The sequence below is a fragment of the Colius striatus genome, chromosome 25, assembly GCF_028858725.1.
Source record: "Colius striatus isolate bColStr4 chromosome 25, bColStr4.1.hap1, whole genome shotgun sequence".
NCBI classification, from domain to species: Eukaryota; Metazoa; Chordata; class Aves; order Coliiformes; family Coliidae; genus Colius; species Colius striatus.
This window is the reverse complement of record NC_084783.1, coordinates 2,149,833-2,170,352: the sequence shown is the minus strand read 5'-3', so window position 1 is coordinate 2,170,352 and position 20,520 is coordinate 2,149,833. Positions and strand designations below refer to the sequence as shown.

At 62.0% G+C, this 20,520-nt stretch overlaps 2 protein-coding genes across 5 annotated transcripts; both read left to right on the top strand.

Moving 5' to 3' along the window:
- The first annotated feature begins 2,128 nt into the window (after positions 1-2,128).
- On the top strand, positions 2,129-7,965 carry SHC2 (SHC adaptor protein 2). Of its 2 annotated transcripts, XM_062014948.1 has the most exons (13): positions 2,129-2,626; positions 3,222-3,292; positions 3,651-3,711; positions 3,894-4,013; positions 4,126-4,179; positions 4,369-4,420; positions 4,519-4,645; positions 4,831-5,011; positions 5,088-5,154; positions 5,252-5,416; positions 5,673-5,974; positions 6,657-6,793; positions 7,533-7,965. In XM_062014948.1, exons 1-12 carry the CDS (start codon positions 2,129-2,131, stop codon positions 6,783-6,785), a joined length of 1,827 nt encoding a protein of 608 aa, XP_061870932.1. In that variant the 3' UTR covers positions 6,786-6,793; positions 7,533-7,965. The 2 variants fall into 2 exon arrangements, with proteins under 2 accessions (XP_061870932.1, XP_061870931.1); XM_062014947.1 differs by having other exon boundaries at positions 6,657-7,965.
- A 5,034-nt stretch (positions 7,966-12,999) lies between these two features.
- C2CD4C (C2 calcium dependent domain containing 4C) lies at positions 13,000-15,153 on the top strand. 3 transcript variants are annotated; one of them, XM_062014971.1, is made up of 3 exons: positions 13,000-13,119; positions 13,150-13,212; positions 13,853-15,153. In XM_062014971.1, exon 3 carries the CDS (start codon positions 13,872-13,874, stop codon positions 15,129-15,131), a length of 1,260 nt encoding a protein of 419 aa, XP_061870955.1. In that variant the 5' UTR covers positions 13,000-13,119; positions 13,150-13,212; positions 13,853-13,871; the 3' UTR covers positions 15,132-15,153. The 3 variants fall into 3 exon arrangements, with proteins under 3 accessions (XP_061870955.1, XP_061870954.1, XP_061870953.1); XM_062014970.1 differs by having other exon boundaries at positions 13,000-13,212; XM_062014969.1 differs by lacking the exon at positions 13,000-13,119 and having other exon boundaries at positions 13,130-13,212; positions 13,728-15,153.
- Positions 15,154-20,520: the final 5,367 nt, after the last annotated feature.

Below are 20,520 nucleotides of genomic sequence, written 5' to 3'. Positions count from 1 at the left end.
GATTGCACTTAGAGCAATTACTGGCTTTCACCCCCCTCAGTCACCTGCCAGGGAGCAGGAGACAGAGAGGAGAAGGCAAGACAAAGGCATTGCCCAGGGCACTGCTGGCCTCTAGGGAGGCTCAGGTTCTGTTTGTGCCAGTTGGTGTGGGGGGAAGAGATCCTGCTTGGCTTTGCAGAGCAGGCCCAGGGCAGCATTGCATCCTCAGGATGAGCAGCAGGGTGGTTTTCACCCGGTGGAGGAGGCTCCTTGGGAAGCTGGAGCTGAGTGTGGGTGCTCCTGGCACTGCAGGACAGAGCCTGAGGGTTGTGCTGAGTTTGGTGATGGAGAGGATGCAGGGCTGGGCTAGGGAAAGGCAAGGATCCCCAGGGATCCTTGCAGAGCAGCCAGGGGCCAGGGGGTGGGTTTCAGCTGTGGTCCCCTCTCATCCCACAGCCCCTCTGTGCCCAGGCAGCCTGGCACAGGGCTCAGCATCTGCAGCAAAGCCCAGGTTTCTGCTTTTGAGGATGAACTCAAAAGGAAACCATGGCTCCAGGGTTGATACCTGACTCTGCCAGGGCTGTGCTGGGCTTTGGGTGGGATGGATGGGGCTTGCACCCTCTGCCTGAGCTCTAAGCACTGCACAACAGGTATCCCCAGCTCTGTTGGCGCCAGCCCAACACCCACCTCACACAGCCTGGCCCCTCTCTGAGCCCTGCACTGAGCAAGGATGCTGTGGGCTGGTGCTGGTCTCAACAGGAGCTCTGAGTCCTTTGAGCTGCTGGGAAAAAAAGCAGCAGCCCCAGGGCTGGAGGAAGCTTGAATTACTTGATTGAGGTCAGAAAGTCCCTTTCAGGTTTGGGTTTGGGTTTTTTTTTCCCCTGCTTGCTGCAGATATTGGCAGAGAAGCAAGAAAATGATTGTGCTTTTTACTGCCTGAGCCCTCCAGACAGAAATAAACAAGCAGGAGCCAGACCTGGCTTTGGAGGGAGATGATATCAGAGTGAACAAGAGCACTGGGCTGGGAGGCACAGAAACGGCAGCTCCATTGTGCAGGGAAGGCTGGCAAAGCCTCCCACACCCCCACCTCCCAAGCCCAGGCTCCCTGCAAAGTGCTTCCCGGTGCTGAAGGACGTGGAAAGAGCAGCAAATGGCCCCGTTGCAGGTGAGGGCAGTGGCTGGGGGGCTGCTGGCCCCTTGCAGAAGCTGCTCGCCTGCCACTCCGGCTAATTGCAGAGAATGAGGGGGGAGGGAACACCCTGAGCATCAATCAGGGCTCCCGGGGTGGGGGATGACAAGGGCCTTCCCCTGCCCTACAGCCACCCGCTCCCCAGCCCATTAACCCCATAATGCCCGCCGTGAAGCTGAGATCCCGCTGTGAGCCCCGAGCCGTGGCCAATGGGTTTGGACCAGCACCCAGGGCAGAGCACGAGTGACTCCGTCCCCACGGGCTGGGTGTGATGGGGGACACGGGTGTGATGGGGGACAGGGGTGTGATGGGGGACACGGGTGTGATGGGAGACACGGGTGTGATGGGGGACAGGGGTGTGATGGGGGACACGGGTGTGATGGGGACACGGGTGTGATGGGGGACACGGGTGTGATGGGAGACACGGGTGTGAATGGGGAACACGGGTGTGATGGGGGACACGGGTGTGGATGATGGGGTAGCCCAGGCGTGGGGGCTGCAGAGCCGTGCCCGGGGATGCTCAGAGCAATCTGCCCGGCCTCTTCCTCCCCTGTCCCCGAATGCCGGCACGGTGCCGGCTGTGTCGGGGCTCCCATCGCCGCCTCCCCGCAGCCCTCCTTGGTGTCTCGGGGTAAAGAGCAGCGCAGGGCGCCGGAGCAGCCGAGAGGAGCTCTGGAGGGGGGGTGGAAAGGCGGGTATGAGGATGCTGGAGGGGGGCGGATGATGCGCTGTCGGCCGGAGGATGCTGAAACCGCCACTGGTCCAGGACAGCGGGGGTGGGGGGTTGTGGGGGAAGGCGGAGGATGCGCTGCCAGCCGGGGGAGGGGGCCGGGGAGGGCGGCTGAGCGCTCGCACCATGACATCAGCTCGGCGCGGCCCCGGGGGAGCGGGCGGGGGGGCGGCGCGGCGGCGGCTCGGAGCGGCTCGGAGCGGCGGCGGAGCGAAGCGCCGGCCCCGGGCATGCTCCCGGAGCCTAAGTATGACCGCTTCCGTGACGAGCCGCTGACCAACCCCATGCCCTCGCCGGCCCCCGCCGCTCCGGGGCCGTGCCCTGCGGTGGGCGACGAGCCCGAGGGCGGCACCACGTTCTGCGCGCTGCTGCCGCGGATGCCGCACTGGAAGTTCCCCGGCCCCGCCGCTTTCCTCGGCCGCGGTGCCGCCGCTCGGGAACTCTCATCTTCAGCCCGTGCTGGCGGTACCGGCGCTCCGGGAGCTCCCTCGGCTCTGGCCGCCGTGCTGGGAGCCTGCGAGCCGCTGTGTGCCGCGCCCTGCGCGCTGCCGGCGCCCGGGCGGCCGCGGGGGGCTGCGGGAGCGACGGGGCGGGCGGGGCGGGGGGACGCGGCGCGGCCGCCCGGGGAGGAGTGGAGCCGCAAAGGCAGCTTCATCCGTAAGCCGGCGCAGGGCTGGCTGCACCCCGACGAGAGGGTCTTGGGCCCCGGTGTCTCCTACATCGTCAGGGTAAGTGGCAGGCGCGGCGCGTCCCGGCGGGGACGCGGGGGAAGATGCGGAGCCGCCGGTCCTGTGCGTGGCGGGGCGGTGAGCTCTGGCTCTGGCCGATCCCGTGTCGCGGGTGCCCGCGGCTGAGGGGATGTGGTGGGGGTCGGGGCTGGAGGGGGGTCAGGGCTGCACACGCAGCTCTGCTCCCTGTGTGGTGTGGGGTACCCTGGGACAGAGGCTTTGGCCAGGGCTGGGGAGGTGGTCAGGGGCTTTCTGGGCTGGGGAGGTTGTCAGGGGCTTTCTGGGCTGGGGAGGTGGTCAGGGGCTTTCTGGGCTGGGGAAGCAGCCTGGGAGTCGGCAGCAGCCACCCCTTAGGAGAGCATCACAAGCCATAGCACACAAGTGAGTTTGTCAGGTCTCAGCGCAGGGTCTGGGCTTGAGATGGGACGTTTGGAGGTGGGAGGGAAAAAAGGTGCTGTGTGATCCCTGGAGCTGGGAGTGGAAAGGGGACCTTCTCACTGATTTCTTCCCCTTCCTCTCTCTGTGCTCCCCTCCTCTCCATCACCTGCCCTGTGGTGGCTGGAGGAGGCTGCTCTGACCCTGTCCCCCCCTGCAGTACATGGGCTGCATCGAGGTGCTGCGCTCCATGAGGTCCCTCGACTTCAACACCCGGACACAGGTCACCAGGTACAGCCCCATGGTCCCCCTCACCCAGCCACCAGTGCCACCCAGACCCCCTGTCAGCCCTGGGTGCTCCCCCTCCCTGGGGCCCTACAGAGAAAGAGGGACACAGGGCCAGGGTCAGCCCAGCCCCACGGGATCCATCCTGCATCCAGGGATGTGGATGAAGGGCACTGCTGCAGGTCAATGGGTGGAAAGAGGAGAAGGGAGGTGGCCCCAGCTGGGATTACACACCATGGGCTGTGCAGTGGGGGAGGCTGCAGGGCCCTGGGCTGCTGCTCTGCAGAGCTTTGGGCCTGAGGAAGTAGCTGGGAAGGGGCTGGGGTCTGCAGCAGTAACCTGGCTGGGGGGCTGTGGCTTGCAGGGAAGCCATCAACAGACTATACGAGGCTGTGCCGGGTGTGAAGGGCATCTGGAAGAAGAAGGTGAGTTTGCAGCCAGCCTTTGTCTCCCTGGGCTCCTTTCCATGGGTCAGAGTGCTGGGGGGATGCTTACCTGGCTCATTGGGCAGAGCCTGCAGTCCCTTGGGGTGTCTCTCTGCCTCCTTCACCCCAGGAAGCCTAGTTCTGGTGGCCTACATCACCCCCTGGTCCTCTCCCCCCATCAGGCTCCCAACAAAGCCCTCTTCTCCATCCTGGGTAAGAGCAACCTGCGCTTCGCCGGCATGAGCATCGCTGTCAACATCTCTGTCGATGGGCTGAACCTCATGATCCCCACCACTCGTCAGGTGAGAGCCATCCCTGGCCCTGCCAGCCCTCTGCTCTCTCTCTCTGCAAACTGGGAGGGAGGCTGGTGCCCCCCTGGCTTAATTCTTTCCCACCCCTGTGTCCTTTCCACAGATCATTGCCAACCACCACATGCAATCCATTTCCTTCGCCTCCGGAGGGGACACGGTGAGGCACGCTCAGCCCTCCCCTGGCTGAGGGGACAGTGGGGACTGGGGCTGCCTGAGCTGAACTATGGGGCAGCCTGGAGCTGGGGCAGGATGTGAGGTTAGGGCCAAGCCCTTCTCCTCACCCTGGTACCCCCCAGCCCTGCTCCAGCAGCGAGATGCAGGTCCTGAGCTCCCCCTGTGCCCCCAGGACACCACGGATTACGTAGCCTACGTCGCCAAGGATCCCATCAACCAGAGAGGTGATGCTGCCCAGGAGCTCTGGGGAAGAGGAGGGATATGCTGGGGGATGAAGGCTGGAGGGGGAAAACGTTGGAGCCATCCAAATGTCTGTCCACAGCCTGCCACATCCTGGAGTGCTGCGAGGGGCTGGCGCAGAGCGTCATCAGTACGGTGGGACAGGCCTTTGAGCTGCGCTTCAAGCAGTACCTGCACAGCCCCCCCAAGGTGGTGGTACCCCCAGACAGGTAAGGGGGGGACCCTGCTGCATCCCTGCACCCCCTGTCTTTAGCATACCCCCTAGCTGGGGTTGCCCTGGGAGCTCCAGTACCTGCAGGGTGTGGGGAGTGGAAGGGTCTGAGCTGCTTAAGGTGTCCCCAGCTCACCTTCTGAAAGCTTCCCCTTGTTCTTCTTCCTCTTGTCCCTTCTGCAGGGTGCTGGGTGCAGAGGAGTCAGCCTGGGGAGAGGATGAAGAGGCAGCTGAGCACGATTACTACAACAGCATCCCAGGGAAGGAGCCACCCCCGGGGGGACTGATCGACTCCCGGCTCCGTCACGGCACAACCCAAAGCCACATCCGTACCCAGCCCTCCAGCTCTGCTCCCTCCAGCCAGGTGAGACCCCTGGGGCTGCTGCTGAGGATCCCAGACACTTCCCTCCTTGATTCCCATCCCTGTTTCCTCTCCTCAGGGTGGGTTTGCAGCCAGGAGAGACCAGAGCAGCCAGCTGGGGCCACCCTGGGACGTGGAGAACCAGGGTGGGTACTGCTGTGTGGGGGACACATACACCTCAAGCAATGGGAGTGGGGGTCCCTTGCAGCTCTGTCCTCTCCCTGTGATGCTTGGTCCTTGCAGGCCAGCCCTGTGATGGGTACCTGCAGGCAGACAGCCACCCCCTGGGGCCACGGGACTACGAGGAGCACATGTACGTGAACACACAGAGCCTGGACGCCTGGGAGCCAGAGGCAGCAGCAAGGGGGGTGCTGGAGGAGAGCCCCAAAAAGGACCTCTTTGATATGAGTGAGCAGAACCTGCTGAGCCCACAGCAGTGTCATGCTCTGTGGGCATAAGCCAGGGCTCATCCTTGCCTACCCTGCCAAATCCCATGGATGGGAGGGGAAGGGGAGGCACCATCCTCTCTGTGGTTGTGGCACAGTGGAATCCGACCCAGAGGTGGCTCATGCTGTAACCTCAGGTCCCACTGCTGCTGCACAGCCCCACTCTGCCCTTGCTCCCTGCTTTGTGCCACCTCACCCTTCTTCCTCATCTCCTGCAGGGCCATTTGAGGATGCCCTGAAGCTCCACGAATGCACTGCAGGGGGTGGCACCAGCATCCCCATCGAGGACCAGTGGCCAAGCCCCCCCACGAGGAAAGCCCCCATCGCCCCCACGGAGGAGCAGCTGAGGCATGAGCCCTGGTACCACGGCAAGATGAGCAGGAGGGATGCTGAGAGGCTCCTGCAGATGGATGGAGATTTCCTGGTGAGGGACAGCCTCACCAACCCAGGGCAGTACGTGCTGACTGGGATGCACAGTGGGCAGCCCAAGCACCTGCTGCTGGTGGACCCTGAGGGAGTGGTAAGGACAGAGCATGGGCTGGGTGATAGGGGACAGGTGGGGTGGGTTGCTGGAGGATGCTGGTTGCAGATGGGTGGGGGTTGTGGGGTTGTACTTCAGCTTCAATCTAAACCTTCCCTTGAAGCTGCTGCAGTCCCAGCCCTGCCCTCACCCTGCCCAGCCCAGCACTGACCCCTCAGCACCTCAGCTGCAGGGCTTTGGGATCCCTCCAGGGCTGGGCACTCCCCCAGCTCCCTGGGCAGCCTGGCACAGGGGCTGACACCCCTCAGGGAAAGAGTTCTGCCTCAGCTCCAACCTCCACCTCCCCTGGGGCAACTTGAGGCTGTTTCCTCTTGTCCTGTCATTCATTATTGAAGAGTCCAACCCCCAGCTCCCTGCAGCCTCCTGGCAGGGAGTGTCAGAGAGTGCTCCTGTCTCCCCTCAGCCTCCTCTTCTCCAGGCTCAACACCCCCATTCCCTCAGCCCTTCCCCAGCACCCTTGTGCTCCAGCCCCTTCCCCAGCTCCAGCCCCTCAGTGTCCCTGTGGCAGTGAGTGAGGTGCCCAGCACTGAGCCCAGCCCTGGAGCTGCAGCCTCTCCAGGGCCAGCACAGGGGGACAATCCTGTGCCTGGGGATGTGGAGGGAAGCTGTGTGGGAGGCAGCTCTCCTGGCTCCAAGATCTCTGTGTCCTTTTTGCCCCCAGGTGAGGACCAAGGACGTGCTGTTTGAGAGCATCAGCCACCTCATCAGCCACCACAGGCAGAACGAGCAGCCCATCGTGGCTGCAGAGAGCGAGCTGCACCTCCGGCAGGTTGTCCAGAGGAAACAGTGATACCAGGGGTATGTGAGCCCCTGACCCATTCCCCACTGGCACTGTGGGCTTGCCCCAGCCCTGGGGTAAAGCTGAGCTCCCTCTGTGCTCTCCTCCTCTGGTTGTGCCTGGTCTCTGAGGGAGGCAAAGCCTCTGCCACACACCCCAGGGCCAAGATCTGGCTCCACATCACCTTCCCCAGTGAAGCCTCGTGGTCCCTGGCCCTGAAGACATCCCCCTTCCCCTTGCTGCCTCCCCTCCATGGGGGTCTTTTCCCCAGCTGGACATGAAGCTGTTATCCCTTGTATGCAGGTGAAACACTGCCAGGGTGGGAGCTGGGGAGTGACCACACCAAGAGGGACCCAACCCCAAATCTGGCTGCTCCTGCCCAGGGCTGCCCCTGGCTCATCCTTGGCAATGGGTGGTCATGGCTATGGGGCTGCCCTGGCCCTGTCCTGCCCAGGGGCTCTGCTTGCATGGGGCTGCCAGTCCCCTGCCCAGCACTGCTGCCCTCAGGGCTGGCTGCATCCTGGCACAAGGAATTGATTGATCTCTGCACAGTGACAGAGCAAATGTGGTTGGGCTGGTGCCAGGAGCTGTGTCCCAGGGTGGGCTGGGGTGAGCAGCTTGGTGTGTGTGTGCAGGGATGTGTGTGTATCTGTGTGAGGGGCAACTGGAGGACCAGCCCCTTGCCCACAGAGCTGTGCCTCTCACCCACTACTGCTGCTCAGGACCCAGCTCCCTGCCTCAGGCCCCTCTCTCTGCCAGGACATTTGGAGGGTGTCCCTACCCATGGCATCCTCAGTCAGTGGGAGCTGGAGCCCCTGGTTTAGCTCTACCCATGAGGCTGGGCACACAGATATCTGCTGGTGGATGGTGCTGCTGGTTCTCCCTGTTGATCCCACATTTCCAGACGGGTTTTCCCCAGGAGCAGCTGCTGTGGGAAGCTCCTGGTGGCCCCAAGTCCCTGCAGCCTTCCCTGAGCCAGAGCCAGACCCAAGCTGCTGCAGGGAAGGTGCAGGGCAGGGGTGAGCTGCTGCTACTGGCTCCCAAGGCTGTGGCTGCCAGGAGGAGAAGCATCCCATGGCCCTGGGGAGCAGCCCCCAGGCAGCTGAGGCTTTCAGCTGGTTTTTATGGTGTACATGGCCCCTCCTGCAGCCTGGCTGGTGCTGGGGGGTCCTGCTTTGGAATATGTTTCTAATTAAACATGGAAATGAGCAAAGCACCTGAGTTGTTTGTGCTGGGACAGGGCTGCTGCTGCCAGCTCCTGTGCCCATGGGCTCAGGGATGCTGAGGTGCCAGGACAGTGTCTCCATGGCCATCAGCTCCTGGCTGGCCCCAGTGTGTCCCATCCTGGATGGTCATTTATCTCTGCTCCCTGGGTCACCTCCTGGTTCTGGAAGGGGTTGCAGCACCCAGGGTTTGGCCCTGAGGTGCCAGTCCTGCATGGCATCTCCTCCTCACACCTACTGTAGAATCATAGAAACATTTGGGTTGGCAAAGCCCTTGAAGCTGCTGCAGTCCCAGCCCTCCCCTCACCCTGCCCAGCCCAGCACTGACCCACAGCCCTCAGCACCTCAGCTCCAGGGCTGTGGGATCCCTCCAGGGCTGGGCACTCCCCCAGCTCCCTGGGCAGCCTGGCACAGGGGCTGACACCCCTCTCAGGGAAACAGTTCTGCCTCAGCTCCAACCTCAACCTCCTCTGGGGCAACTGCAGCCCCTTTCCTCTGGTCCTGTCATTCATTATTGGAGAGCCTGACCTCCAGCTCACTGCAGCCTCCTGTCAGGGAGTGTCAGAGAGTGCTGCTGTCTCCCCTCAGCCTCCTCTTCTCCAGGCTCAACATCCCCATTCCCTCAGCCCCTCTCCACCACACTTTTGCTCCCTGCCCTGCTCCTGCTGCCACCCCACTGCTGATCCCAGCCAGGATGCCCTTGGCCTTCTTGCCCCCCTGGGCACGCTGCTGCCTCCTGTTCAGCTGCTGGCACCAACCCCCCCAGGTCCTTTCCCTCCAGCAGTTTCCAGCCCCTCTGCCCCAGCCTGGAGCTGCCTGAGCTTGGGGTGGCCCAAGGGCAGGATCCAGACCTTGCCCTTTTCCAGCCTCATCCCATTGCCCTTGGCACATGGCTCCAGCCTGAAGCCTCTCCCTGCCCTGCCTGCTCTTGCTGCCTGCAGGCTCAGCTCCACCTCTGCCATGGGCAGGATGTGGCCACTCGCCTCCAAATCTCCTGGCAGAGCCTCATCTGGCTCCTGCCACAGCCAGACTGGCACCTCTTTATGAATGTGGTGGCCAGTTGGCATGAGAGCCCTGTGGTGAGTCTGGGCATGGCTCTGGCTGCATGGCACAGGCAGCCCTTAGAAAAGGCACCTGGCAGGAGAAAGCTGCCCAGAGCTGTTGGAGCCTGGTGATGTGATGCTGTGAACTCCTAGTTGGGCAGCATCCTCCTGACATCTCCATCACCAGCCCTGGCACTGGCCAACACCAAAATCCTTTCCCAACAAGATGCTGGTGACCCATCCCAGCTCTTATCTCAGCTCCTTAATGCCACCCCTGTGCCTCCAGCCCTTGGGTGAGGAGCAGCTCACCCTTGCACCCTCTCCCCTTTGCTGGAGCAGCTCCTCCTGGGATGGCACTGCCAGGCTGGCTGCCTGCTGGCTGAGTCAATGAATAAAACAAGCCCCTAAATAAAGCTCAGTAATGCCTGTGTAATTTTCCATTGATAGCTGGTACCTACCCAGGCATGGTGCTTCCAGCTCAGCTGCTATTTTTTCTCATGTAGTAATGCGTCTGCAAAGATAATTGTGTCCTTCCCTCAATAGCAGAGGCAGAAAAAAAGGCAGTGAGAGCCCAGACTTTCTTTTCCAGCCCCCAGAGAACAAGCCCACACCTTCCCCAAGCTGCTGCTGCCTCTGCCCTGCCTCCTCGAGCCTGGGGATGCTGCCTGAGGTGCCCCAAGGGCTGGCAGGGGATTTGCTTGAGGGATTGAAGCCCTTTGGTTGAGGCTGGTGTGGGGTGTTGATGGCTGAGGGGTTCAGGGGGTACTGTGCTCTCAATCTGAGGTTGTAGGGTTGCAGGACCCTGTGGGGGAGGCAGGCTGGGAGCTGGGCAGACAGAAAAAACCCTCAATTCAACAACTATCAAGCCTTAAGTGTGGCCATGGACAGAGCAGTCAGGGAGTGCTCCTTCCCAACCTGGATTTCATGTGCTCTGCACCCACTCTGGATTGGTCCTTGCAGGGGTGAGGGTGAGGGGAGGGCAAGGGGAACCCCACAGGGGACTGGAACTGGGCAATGGCAGAGCAAAGTGGGTCATGGATCATGAGCTGAAACTGCCAGTGGCTGCTGCTGTGTTTGGGGTGAGCATCTGTAGGCTCCAGAGTCAACACCAGGCTCAAGGGGGAACCACCTGGGGAGGCTGAGGAGGTGTGGGAAGGTTTGGAAGTGATAGAGAAGTGACTGCAGAGGGCTGTGGCCTCCTGGCTGTCTCAGGGCTTTGGTGAGCTCACCAGCCAACCACAGAACCATTTGGTTGGCAAAGCCCTTGAGCTGCTGCAGTCCCAGCCCTGCCCTCACCCTGCCCAGCCCAGCACTGACCCACAGCCCTCAGCACCTCAGCTCCAGGGCTTTGGGATCCCTCCAGGGCTGGGCACTCCCCCAGCTCCCTGGGCAGCCTGGCACAGGGGCTCACACCCCTCTCAGGGGAACAGTTCTGCCTCAGCTCCAACCTCAACCTCCCCTGGGGCAGCTGGAGCCCCTTTCCTCCTGTCCTGTCACTTGTTGCTTGGGAGAAAAGACCAACCCTCACCTCCCTGCAGCCTCCTGTCAGGGACCTGCAGAGTGCTCCTGTCTGCCCTCAGCCTCCTCTTCTCCAAAGCCATCCCTGTGTCTGTCTCCAGCCATGCTGACAACAAACACTGCCCAGTTCAGTCTGTGCTGGGCAGAGGGACTGTGTCTCTGACATTGGCTCATGGTGAGTTCCATGGCAATAACCAACCAGCTGGATAAGGAATGTCTGGAGCATTCCTGCCCCAGAGGGGCTCAGCCCACATCCCTCAATCCCAGGGTCCTGGTACCAGCCCCTTCTTGCTGAGCTCTCTCCTTTCCCAGCTTCCAGCAGGTGGTAGCACACTGCCAGCTCTGCCACCCCCAGCCCTGGCACTGTCCCCACAGTCCTGGCATTGTCCCCAGCCAGGCATTGCTCATCCACCGTGCCCAGGCCTTGCCAGGCACCACACACAGCTCCAGCCTGGCACTGGGGACCCCTGTCCATCTCACACCAGTGAGTACAGAGCCCAGTTTCAAGCCCTGGAAACCTTGTTTTCTGCTGACTCTGTGAGGGTTTGTTCTGTGTTCCTGAGTCAGGACAGCAGCTGTGGCAGTGCAGTGCTGAGAGCCCTGTGCCAGCACTGGGGCTGGTTGTAGCCCCAGGAAGAGATGCCACCCTGTTCCTGAGGTGCCAGAGCTGTGAGCACCCACAGCAGCTCCTGCCATGAGCACTGGGGTCTCTCCCATTGTCCCTTCAGTGGCAACTGGCACATTTGGGACCTCAGTGTCTCTACCTGAGTGCTGCAGCTCCTTTCCTACCTCAAACCTGAAAGCCCTGCCCCAAGCTGAGCCCAGGGCAGCTCTGGGCACCCAGTTCCCCTCCATGGCCCAGTGAGGGCTGGCCCTGAGCCCAGTGGGCAGGGCTGGCCCAGCTCCAGTGTTATCTCAAGGGAACTGAACCATTTCTGCAGCCTTGTTTACCTACCCTTGTGCTGGGTGGAAGAAAAGCAAACAACCAGGCTTTTGTTCCCCAGCCTTCCCTTCCCATGAAGCCTCATCCTCCTCTCCCAGCCTCCATCTGCTGCCTTCTCCCCACTCAGAGCCCAGGACTCCTTGCCCTGCAGTGCTGAGCCCTGAATGCAGCCAGGACACTGTTATCCATCCTCCTTCCCCACTGCTGCCTCTGAGACACCCTTGCACAGATCCCTCCAGGGCCTGACTGGTTCCTGCTCCCCACATGTCTCATTTGGAGGTTCCCAGCACCTTTTCCCAGGTTTGCTCTTGTGCCAGTGATGATCTGCAGCTGGTCTGAGCTGCTGCTCTCAGCCATGCAGAGCAACATGCCAAGAAAGCCCCTAAATCAGAGCACTCACCCTGCCAGGGGGCACCCACTTTTTGCTGGCAGAGGCTTGGGCATGGTGAGCCAAGGGCATGAGGTGAAACCACAGGAGAGCAGGGAGAGCAGAGGGCAGTTTGCTTCCAGAGAGGAAAGAGGGGCTGTTAGCTCAGCCCCTGAGGAGTTTCTCTCCTGCCACCTTTCCCAAGCAGTGGCAGAAGTGGCTGCTGGCTCTTGGCCTGGCTTGGTGTGACTGGCTGGCTGTTTTTATCAGTCAGGAGTCAGGATGCAGCAGGAGCTGAGACCTTCCACCCACCTCCCACAGCTGCTGCTGGGCAGTGGCAGTCCCTGCTGCAACAGCTCAACCTTTCAGCCTCTCCTTGCTGCCAATTCCTGCCAGCCCAGCGTGGCAGTGGGCTGATGGTGTCTCCCCTGCAGCCTCAGGGCATCCACAAAGCAGCAGCTCCTCATCCTCCCACTGTCCTGCTCAGAGCATCCCCGTCCCCAGGGCTACAAATCCACACAGAGCTGGGGCCAATCACCCTGCTCTGAGTCTCCTGCTCCCCCTCCTCCCACCCTGGGCTCTGCAGTGATGCTCTGAGCATCCTCCTGCCGTTTTACCCCTCTGCCCCTCGCACCACCTGGGCCATATCCTGCCCCAGCGCTGTCCTGCCAGGCTCTGCTGAGCTGGGTGACGTGTGGCACCGCCTTCCCCCGCTCCTCCAGCCACGAGATGAAACCACTTGATGCAGCCGGCGAGTCCTTGAGCTCCGAGAGCCCTGGAGAGCCGCTGGCTTTGTTCAGCCCTTTGAGGAGCTCAAGAGGGGGAGGAGTGGGGTGGGGAGGCCACGGGACTGCTTCCACCCCTCTCCCATCCTCACGGCAGGCAGCCGGGGATCCCGAGGGCCGGCTCCCCGCATCCTCTCGAGCATCAGCAGCTCGGGGCCGGTGCCGGTGCCGGTCCGGCGGGGCGAGGCGCGGGGAAACGCGGGGGCGCGGCGCTCGGAGGATTACGGCGGCGGCGCGGGGAAGGAGCGGAGCCGCCGCCGCCGTATAAAAGCGCGATCGCGGCCGCTCCGCCCCGCCCGGGCTGCGGCGGCGGCGGCTCCGCTCCGGCTCCGGCTCCGGCTGCGGCGGCGGCTCCCGGGAACGTCCCGCTGGCGGCGGCGCCGCTCGCTCGGAAGCTCCGTCGGTCGCTCGGAAGCTCCGTCGGTCGGTCGGTCGGAGGCTCCGTCGGTCGGTCCTCGCGTCCCGTCGCGTCCCGTCGCGTCCCGTCCCGTCCCGTCCCGTCCCGGCAGCTGCTCCCCGTGCGCCGCGGCCGCCCCGTCGTGTCCCGTCCCATCTCTCAGGTCCGTGCCCCGCACGTCTGTGCCCCTCGGTGCGGCGGATTCTTGCCCATTCTCCCTCATCCCCGGGGCTGGCGGGTCCCTCTCCTCCTTATCCCCTCTCCCCCGGGCCGGCGGGTCCCCGTTTCCCTCGGTGTGGTCCATTCCCTCCCGTCCTTGTCCCCTCTCCCCCGGGCCGGCGGGTCCCTGTCTCCCTCGGTGTGGTCCATTCCCTCCCATCCTTGCCCCCTCTCCCCCGGGGCTGGCGGGTCCCTCTCCTCCTTGTCCCCTCTCCCCCGGGCCGGCGGGTCCCCGTTTCCCTCGGTGTGGCCGATCCCTTCCCGTCCTTGTCCCCTTTCCACCCGGGCCCGCGGGTCCCCGTTTCCCTCGGTGTGGTCCATCCCCTCCCGTCCTTGTCCCCTCTCCCCCGGGCCGGCGGGTCCCTGTCTCCCTCGGTGTGGCCGGTTCCCTCCCGTCCTTGCCCCCTCTCCCCGGGGCTGTCGGATCCCCATCTCTCAGTGCCTCTGGTCGCTCCCCAGGCTGACGGCTCCGTCCCGGTGACAGCGTTGCCTCTCCCGTTGGTGCCGGGGTCCCGGTGACAGCGTTGCCTCTCCCGTTGGTGCCGGGATCCCGGTGACAGCGTTGCCTCTCGGGTCTCTTCCAGCTCCGCACCCGCCAGCAACATGTGGCTCCTGGAGCGGCTGCGCGGGGTGGCTGAGAACGGCGGGGCCCGGGGTGCGGGACCAGAGGATTCTCCGCGGGGGTCCCGCTACAGCAACGTCCTCACCCCCGACAAGATCCCCGATTTCTTCATCCCTCCCAAGCTGAGCGCGGCCCCCGCCGAAGCCGAGGGCTCCGAGCCCCCCGCAGCTCCCTCCCTGGCTCCCTCAGCCTCGGAGCAGGATTTGGCCGGGCGCAAAGCCCCGCGCAGCCCCCGCCCCAGCAGCCGGCCCCGGCCCCGCGCCGCCAGCCGCCACATCATCCAGATCGAAAGCGCCGAGGACTGGACGGCCGAAGGGACGTTCGGTACTAACGTGGACCCCCAGGCACAGACGGCGATGTCGCTCCCCTACGTCCCCAAGGCACAGACCTCCTACGGCTTCGCCACGCTGGTGGAGAGCCCCCACACCCGCCGCAAGGAATCCCTGTTCCACAGCGAGCACAGCAGCCTCTGCCCTTCTCCTGCCACCTCTCCCGGTGCTCAGCGCAGGGCTAAAGTGAACGGGGAGGGGGGCAGGAGGACACCCACGGACCTGGGGGCAGCGCTGATGCACCCCGGCCGCTATTTCAGCGGCGGCGAAAGCGACACGTGCTCGTCAGCCGAGTCGTCGCCCTTCGGCTCCCCGCTGCTGTCCCGCTCCGTGTCCCTGCTCAAGATCTTCAGCCAGGAAAGCCAGTCCAAAGTGATCAAGCTGAAGCACTCGGTAGCCCGCAACAGCTCTTTATCCACCGATGACAGCTCAGCCGACACCAGCCCCAGCGCTCAACGCCGGGCTAGGAGCACCTCGGCTGGGGGGCAACCCCCTGCTGCTCTCTTACCCTTAGATCTGCCTCAGAGCCGTGACCAGGAGCACAGCCTGAGGCTCAGCAGGGGTGGGAACCTGCGTTTGGGAGCTGAATACGACCCATCCAACGCTCGGCTGCGGGTGAGGCTCATCTCAGCCGAGGAGCTTTACGATGCTCTGGTCGACGTGCGAAGCATCAACTGCTGCGTGTCCTTGTGCCTCAACCCCGGGAAGCTGCAGAAGCAGCGCAGCACCATCATCAAGAACAGCAGGAATCCCATCTTCAACGAGGACTTCTTCTTTGATGGCTTGGGTCCTGGTCATGCCAGGAAGATGTCCTTGAAGCTGAAGGTGGTCAATAAGGGCAGCAGCCTGAAGCGGGACACGCTGCTAGGGGAGAAGGAGGTGCCACTCACTGCCCTCCTGGCCTGCCTCTAGGAGCCAGCTGCCTGCTTCTGGGGATGGGGTGAGGGTGGGAGGGTTGGGCTTGTCTCCCAGCCCCACTGGAGGAGGGATGGGGCTATGGTAGAGTATGGGGATGCCCAGGGTTGGCAGTGCCAGCGTTAGATCTGCTGTGGTGGGATGGGCAGTGCTGGCAGTCACAGCTTGGCCACTTTTCCCTGCTCCCTGCTGGGGATGCATCTCCTGGAGCCCAGTGGGAAACAGGGAGCCACTGGTCCCATCTCCACTGGGAAGGATGGATGTCACCTGCTGAGCTCTTCCTTCCCTGGAGCCCAGTGGGAAACGGTGATCCACTGGCCCCATCTCCACTGGGAAGGATGGATGTCACCTGCTGAGCTCTTCCTTCCCTGGAGCCCAGTAGGAAACAGGGAGCCACTGGCCCCATCTCCACTGGGAAGGATGGATGTCACCTACTGAGCTCTTCCTTCCCTGGAGCCCAGTGGGAAACAGGGAGCCACTGGCCCCATCTCCACTGGGAAGGATGGATGTCACCTACTGAGCTCTTCCTTCCCTGGAGCCCAGTGGGAAACAGGGAGCCACTGGCCCCATCTCCACTGGGAAGGATGGATGTCACCTACTGAGCTCTTCCTTCCCTGGTGCCCATGATCTCCAGCTGGCCAGCACAAAGGTTGGAGGTGGGTAGATCTCTGTAGCATACTTACTGCCTCTGCTCCTGGAGTCAGGGGCATCACATCCACCTCAGATTTCATGTAAAAGACAAGTTTTCAGTCTTGGAAACTGCAGAGAAAAGTCTGCAGAGGGGACCCAAGAGTGGGCCAAGGGAGGTGACTGTGGGAGATGAGTCAGGTCTGTGGGGTTTGAGCCCTTCCTGGCCTCTTGCCAACCCTGCAGGACTGACCAGATGTGCAGGTTGCCTTGGTCTGACACCCACAGCCTCCCAGACCACCCTCCCTGCCCACCCCCAGCAGCATCCCCCACTGCTGAACCCCCTGTGGGAAACAGCTCACACAGCTTCAGGGGCTTTGCCCAAATCCAGGAGGCTGCTTGTGCCCATCTCCTGCTCATGGGAGGGAGAAACCAGGCACTGGCATTGCCACGGGGGGCCTGGCACCTGCTTCCTGGGTAGTGCCCCTGCAGATGTGCCTGCTGACAAAAGCTGAACCAACAGGAGTTCTGGTGCTCTGGCTGGCCCTGGAGTGCCAGCTGGGCAGGGGGACAGGCTGTGGCTGAGGGTCCCCTATCCTCTGCCCTCTCTTCCCTGGAGGGGGGTTGTGAGTGGCTGCAGCCACTGAGCAGGAGAGCTGAGTCTCATGGGGCCACAAAGCCCCTGTGCCTGGTGGCACCTGACTCCCTGAAGGAACTACTTGACTGCAGTTTCCCTTTGAGGTTGAAGTGAGGAGTGCTCCCACCCTTCCTCATCCCTCCCTGCCATCCCAGTCCACCAACTGGAAGCACTGGGAGGCAGGAAAATGCTGGGGGAGGAGGTTGGGGAGCATTTCTGCAGGTGGCTAAACCAACCCACCCTGTTGTTGTTTGCTGTGGTGTTGCCCATCACCTTGGGCTCTGCATGCTTCTGTGCTAAGGAACACAATCCCCAGTGCTCCTCCTTGCAGCACCCCTGGACACACATGCAACACACATGTCCCTCTGGCTTTAACCTCTGTTGCTGGCAGTTGATGTTCCTTTCCTTGTCCTTTTGCAGCAGATGGTTGATTTTTTCAGTGTTGGCTATTTATATCTGAGGCTGATCTTTTCCCAGTGTGTTTCACTTCTGGCTGTAAACATGTTTCAGGTATGTGAGGCATGGTTCTGACAGCCTGGGGTTTGCATGTTGAGGTGGGGAGGGGGTGGGGTGGGATGGGGGAGGGAGGGATTTGGGGTGATTGTGGCTGTTTGTTGAGCTTGTGGCTGAAAACAAACTGTGTAGGATGTAAGGAGCAGCCAAGTCTCTCCTTTGGTGGTGGTGGTGGTGGGGGGTTCCCCACCTGAGGCTTCTGATTGCTTCCCCCAGGAGCCAACACAAAGGACATTCCTCAGCCCCTCAGTGCTCAGATTTGCTGTGGGGCACATGGAGACTCTGAGGAGCAGTGGGGATGGGCTTGAGGCAAATAAACATCCTGCCCCTGAGCAGAGCTGAGGCAGGGAGGGGATTCTGCCCAGCTGGCTGCTGCCCAACAGCCCCCTGCACCCTTTGCCAGGCTGCTGCATCCCTGGGGTGCTGCTCCTTCAAGGGACTGGAGGGACCCAGGTGCTGCTGGGGGTGGAGGAGCCCCAGCAGGCTGTGAGGGGAGGGTGGCAAAGATTCTGGTGCTCTGAGAGGGTTGGGGGAGATGATGCATCCCTCCCAGCAGAGCTGTGTGCCTTTGGGGCTTGGGAGTGAGGGGGATGCTGAGGGTCCTGGGCTGCTCCTTGAATTGGGGCTGGCCCTGGGGGGGAGGAGACCAAAGGGTCTGGGGGCTTGTGCTGTCCCCCCTCCTTGCCCTGTCCCAGGGCTGCCTTGCTGGGGGCTGTGTGCTGAGCCCTGGGATGTGCTGCTGGAAGCCCTGCTCCCATGATGTGCTGTGGGAGCCAGGACTGTGGCCTGCCTGGATCTTTCCTTCCTTGTAGCTCTTTTCTACTGCTCCTGCTTTGGTATTACTTTGTGGCTGGATTTAATGATGCATTTTTTGGAGTGGTGCTGGTGATGGGGGGGGTAATATATGACTCTACCTGAATGGAATGTTTGTTTACAGATGACTTTCTCTCTTTTTAGTGCAATAAAGTCATTTCTAAACCAGATACAGGTGGTGCCCCTGCTCCTGCTCTCCCTGAGGCACTCCCTGTGGTTTTCATTGCCATGGCATCCCCCCACACCTCATTTCTTCCCTGTCAGCTCCTTGTGAAGGGGTGAGGGACAGACACAGCCCAGCCATGGAGCAGTGGCTGCACTTTGGGGTGATGCTGCCCTTTCCTGATAAGCTTGCAGGGACTCAGTGTGGCTCAGAAGCTTTTCCTCACTGCTGTGGCTCAGGGGGCAAACAGCACAGGGGGGTGTGGGAAAAGGGGTTGTTCCTGCTCTAAGGGAACCTGGGACCATCCTGGCTGGGGCAGAGCTGAGCCAGGGCATTGCTTGCAGTGAGCAGAGCCCCTTCCATCACCTCCACAAGAATCCTTCCACCTCCCTGCACTCCTTGGCTGTGCTGCTGACTCAGGGTGTCAGAGGAGCCCTTGGGGTATCCCCTGGACCCTTTCCCCCCCTGCCCAGTCATCTACATTCAGCAGATTACCCTGAGGTATTCCCCCCCCATCCCCTTCACTTTCCATTTCCAAATCTGCTTTTCACCAGCCATGGCTGAAGAATAAAAGAGGGAGCTTTGCCTGTTCCCTAAATGCCATCTTCCTCATTTCCAGCATTCTAATAATTTGTCATTTTTGGTAAGAAAGAGAGGCTGGGAGCACTAAACAGATCCACCCTCTCTCCTCCTGCCTCCACAGGGGCAGAGAAAGCAGCCTGGGGAGAGCTTGGCAGGTGCCAATAATTTAAATAGTGCTTTTTCTAGAGGTGTAAAGCTACAGCAGTTAGCAATAAAATGAAGGCTGATGAAGTTGGGCTGAACTAGAGTGGCTGGGGTCAGGCTGAGCACATGAAAAATCCCTGGAAAGTGTTCAACATTCAAAGCAGTGGAAGCAGGCAGAGGGGATGTCTTGTGGGGGAAGATTTAACTCTGAATCTGTAATTTAGGAGTGGTGGGAAGGAGATGTGGCTGTTTGTGTCCTGGGCTGGACCCAGGAGGGCTGAGGTCAGGTTGAGATGAGCTTCTGAGTGAGAATGAGGCTGGAGGGGGAACTGGGGGATAGAGAATCCCCAAATCGTTGTGGTTGGGGAAGAATGTGAAAGTCCTGCAGTCCCAGCCCTCCCCTCACCCTGCCCAGCCCAGCACTGACCCACAGCCTCAGCACCTCAGCTCCAGGGCTTTGGGATCCCTCCAGGGCTGGGCACTGCCCCAGCTCCCTGGGCAGCCTGGCACAGGGGCTGACACCCCTCTCCACATCCCAGTCCCTGGGGATGGAGGATGCCCACGTGGAATACAGCTAGTGCAGGCTGCCAGGTGAGAGCCTGACACTGAAGGAGGTTTTGCCCAGCACTGATGTTTGAGCCCCAGGAGCTTTCCCCTGGATGGGGATTTCTCTGGCTGGGCATTCCCAGGCCAGCACAGCTGCACAGGGGTTGTGCTGGGGGGTGACACATTGCACATTTGAGCAGCAGAACCCCTGAATGGTGAGGGTGGGAAGGGTCCTGCAGAGCTCATCCAGCCCCAGGCTCTACTAAAGCAGGTTCCCCTCGCTCAGGGAGCACAAGGATGTGTCCAGATGGGGTTGGAAACCTCCTGAGGAGGAGCCTCCACACCCTCCCTGGGCAGCCTGGGCCATGCAGCATCCCTGCAGGAAACTGAGGCAGAGAGAGGGAGGCAGCTGGAGGAGGAGGAGGTGACAGCTGCTGCCTCTTTTGCCCTTATCTCCAGAGCAAGATTCACCTGGATGAGACACACACAGACCTCGGCTATTTTTAGTCTCCTGTTCCCACAGTGCAAGGACTCAACTTCGGAGAAAATTGCCTGGAGCTCATTTAGCTGCGTTGCACGATGGCTGAGGGGGGAGGGGGGTGGAAAAGGGCAAATTAGGGGCTCAATTTCATCCTGGCTGTGTGGCAGAGCCAGGATTCCCTCGGGAGGGTTTCCCAGGGAGGAGATCAGCAGGACCGACCCCACGGGAGACCAATCCTGTCCCTGCCCCTGCCAGCCAAAGCGTCCTGGGGCTCAGTGCTGGGCTCAGCAGCTTTTGGCTGTGCAAAGCTTCAACGGCTGTTTGTCCTCTCCACTACATTGTTGGAAGCTCTTTGGAGCTGGGGGAGGCTCCAGAGCCACCTTTTCCCTCCCCCTCTCCTCAGCCCGTTCCCCTGGGGCAGCCCCAGCCCGGCTCCATCCCTCCCCCGCCCCGACCCCGCCGCCGATGGAGCGCTTTGGGCAGGAAAAGCATCTTCCCGTTGCCTGGCAACCCCGGGGCCAGCGGTGGCAGCGGGGTGGGCGCTCACGGAGAGCAGAGGATGGGGAGGGGGGTTTGCTTCCACGCTCCCTGCCCGGGGCTGGGGGGATTGGCACGGCTCGGGCACAGCTGCAGCGGCCGTTCCCGTGCTCAGGGCTCGGCTCCCGACCGGGTGGAGGGATGAGGCTGCTGCCCACTGTGGAGACAGCAGATGGACCCCTCGGGAGGGGATCCAGGGGGTCAGCGAATGGGGCTACTGCATCCAGCGGTGGGGTAGCCCAGAGAGACCCCTGTGGGGTGAGATGAAGCTGTTTCCCAGTTGGAACCAGCCCTTGCTGCCTGTGCAGTGCAAACGTGCCTCAGATTGGCAGCTGCCACACTC

What these genes read in the sequence shown, in the direction of transcription:
- C2CD4C (XM_062014971.1), top strand. Translation starts at nt 13,872, where the DNA reads ATGTGGCTCCTGGAGCGGCTGCGCGGGGTGGCTGAGAACGGCGGGGCC.
- SHC2 (XM_062014948.1), top strand. Translation starts at nt 2,129, where the DNA reads ATGCTCCCGGAGCCTAAGTATGACCGCTTCCGTGACGAGCCGCTGACC. An exon ending in GGATCCCATCAACCAGAGAG is followed by an intron (nt 4,421 to 4,518) that starts GTGATGCTGCCC and finishes GTCTGTCCACAG; the next exon opens with CCTGCCACATCCTGGAGTGC. An exon ending in AAAGGACCTCTTTGATATGA is followed by an intron (nt 5,417 to 5,672) that starts GTGAGCAGAACC and finishes CATCTCCTGCAG; the next exon opens with GGCCATTTGAGGATGCCCTG.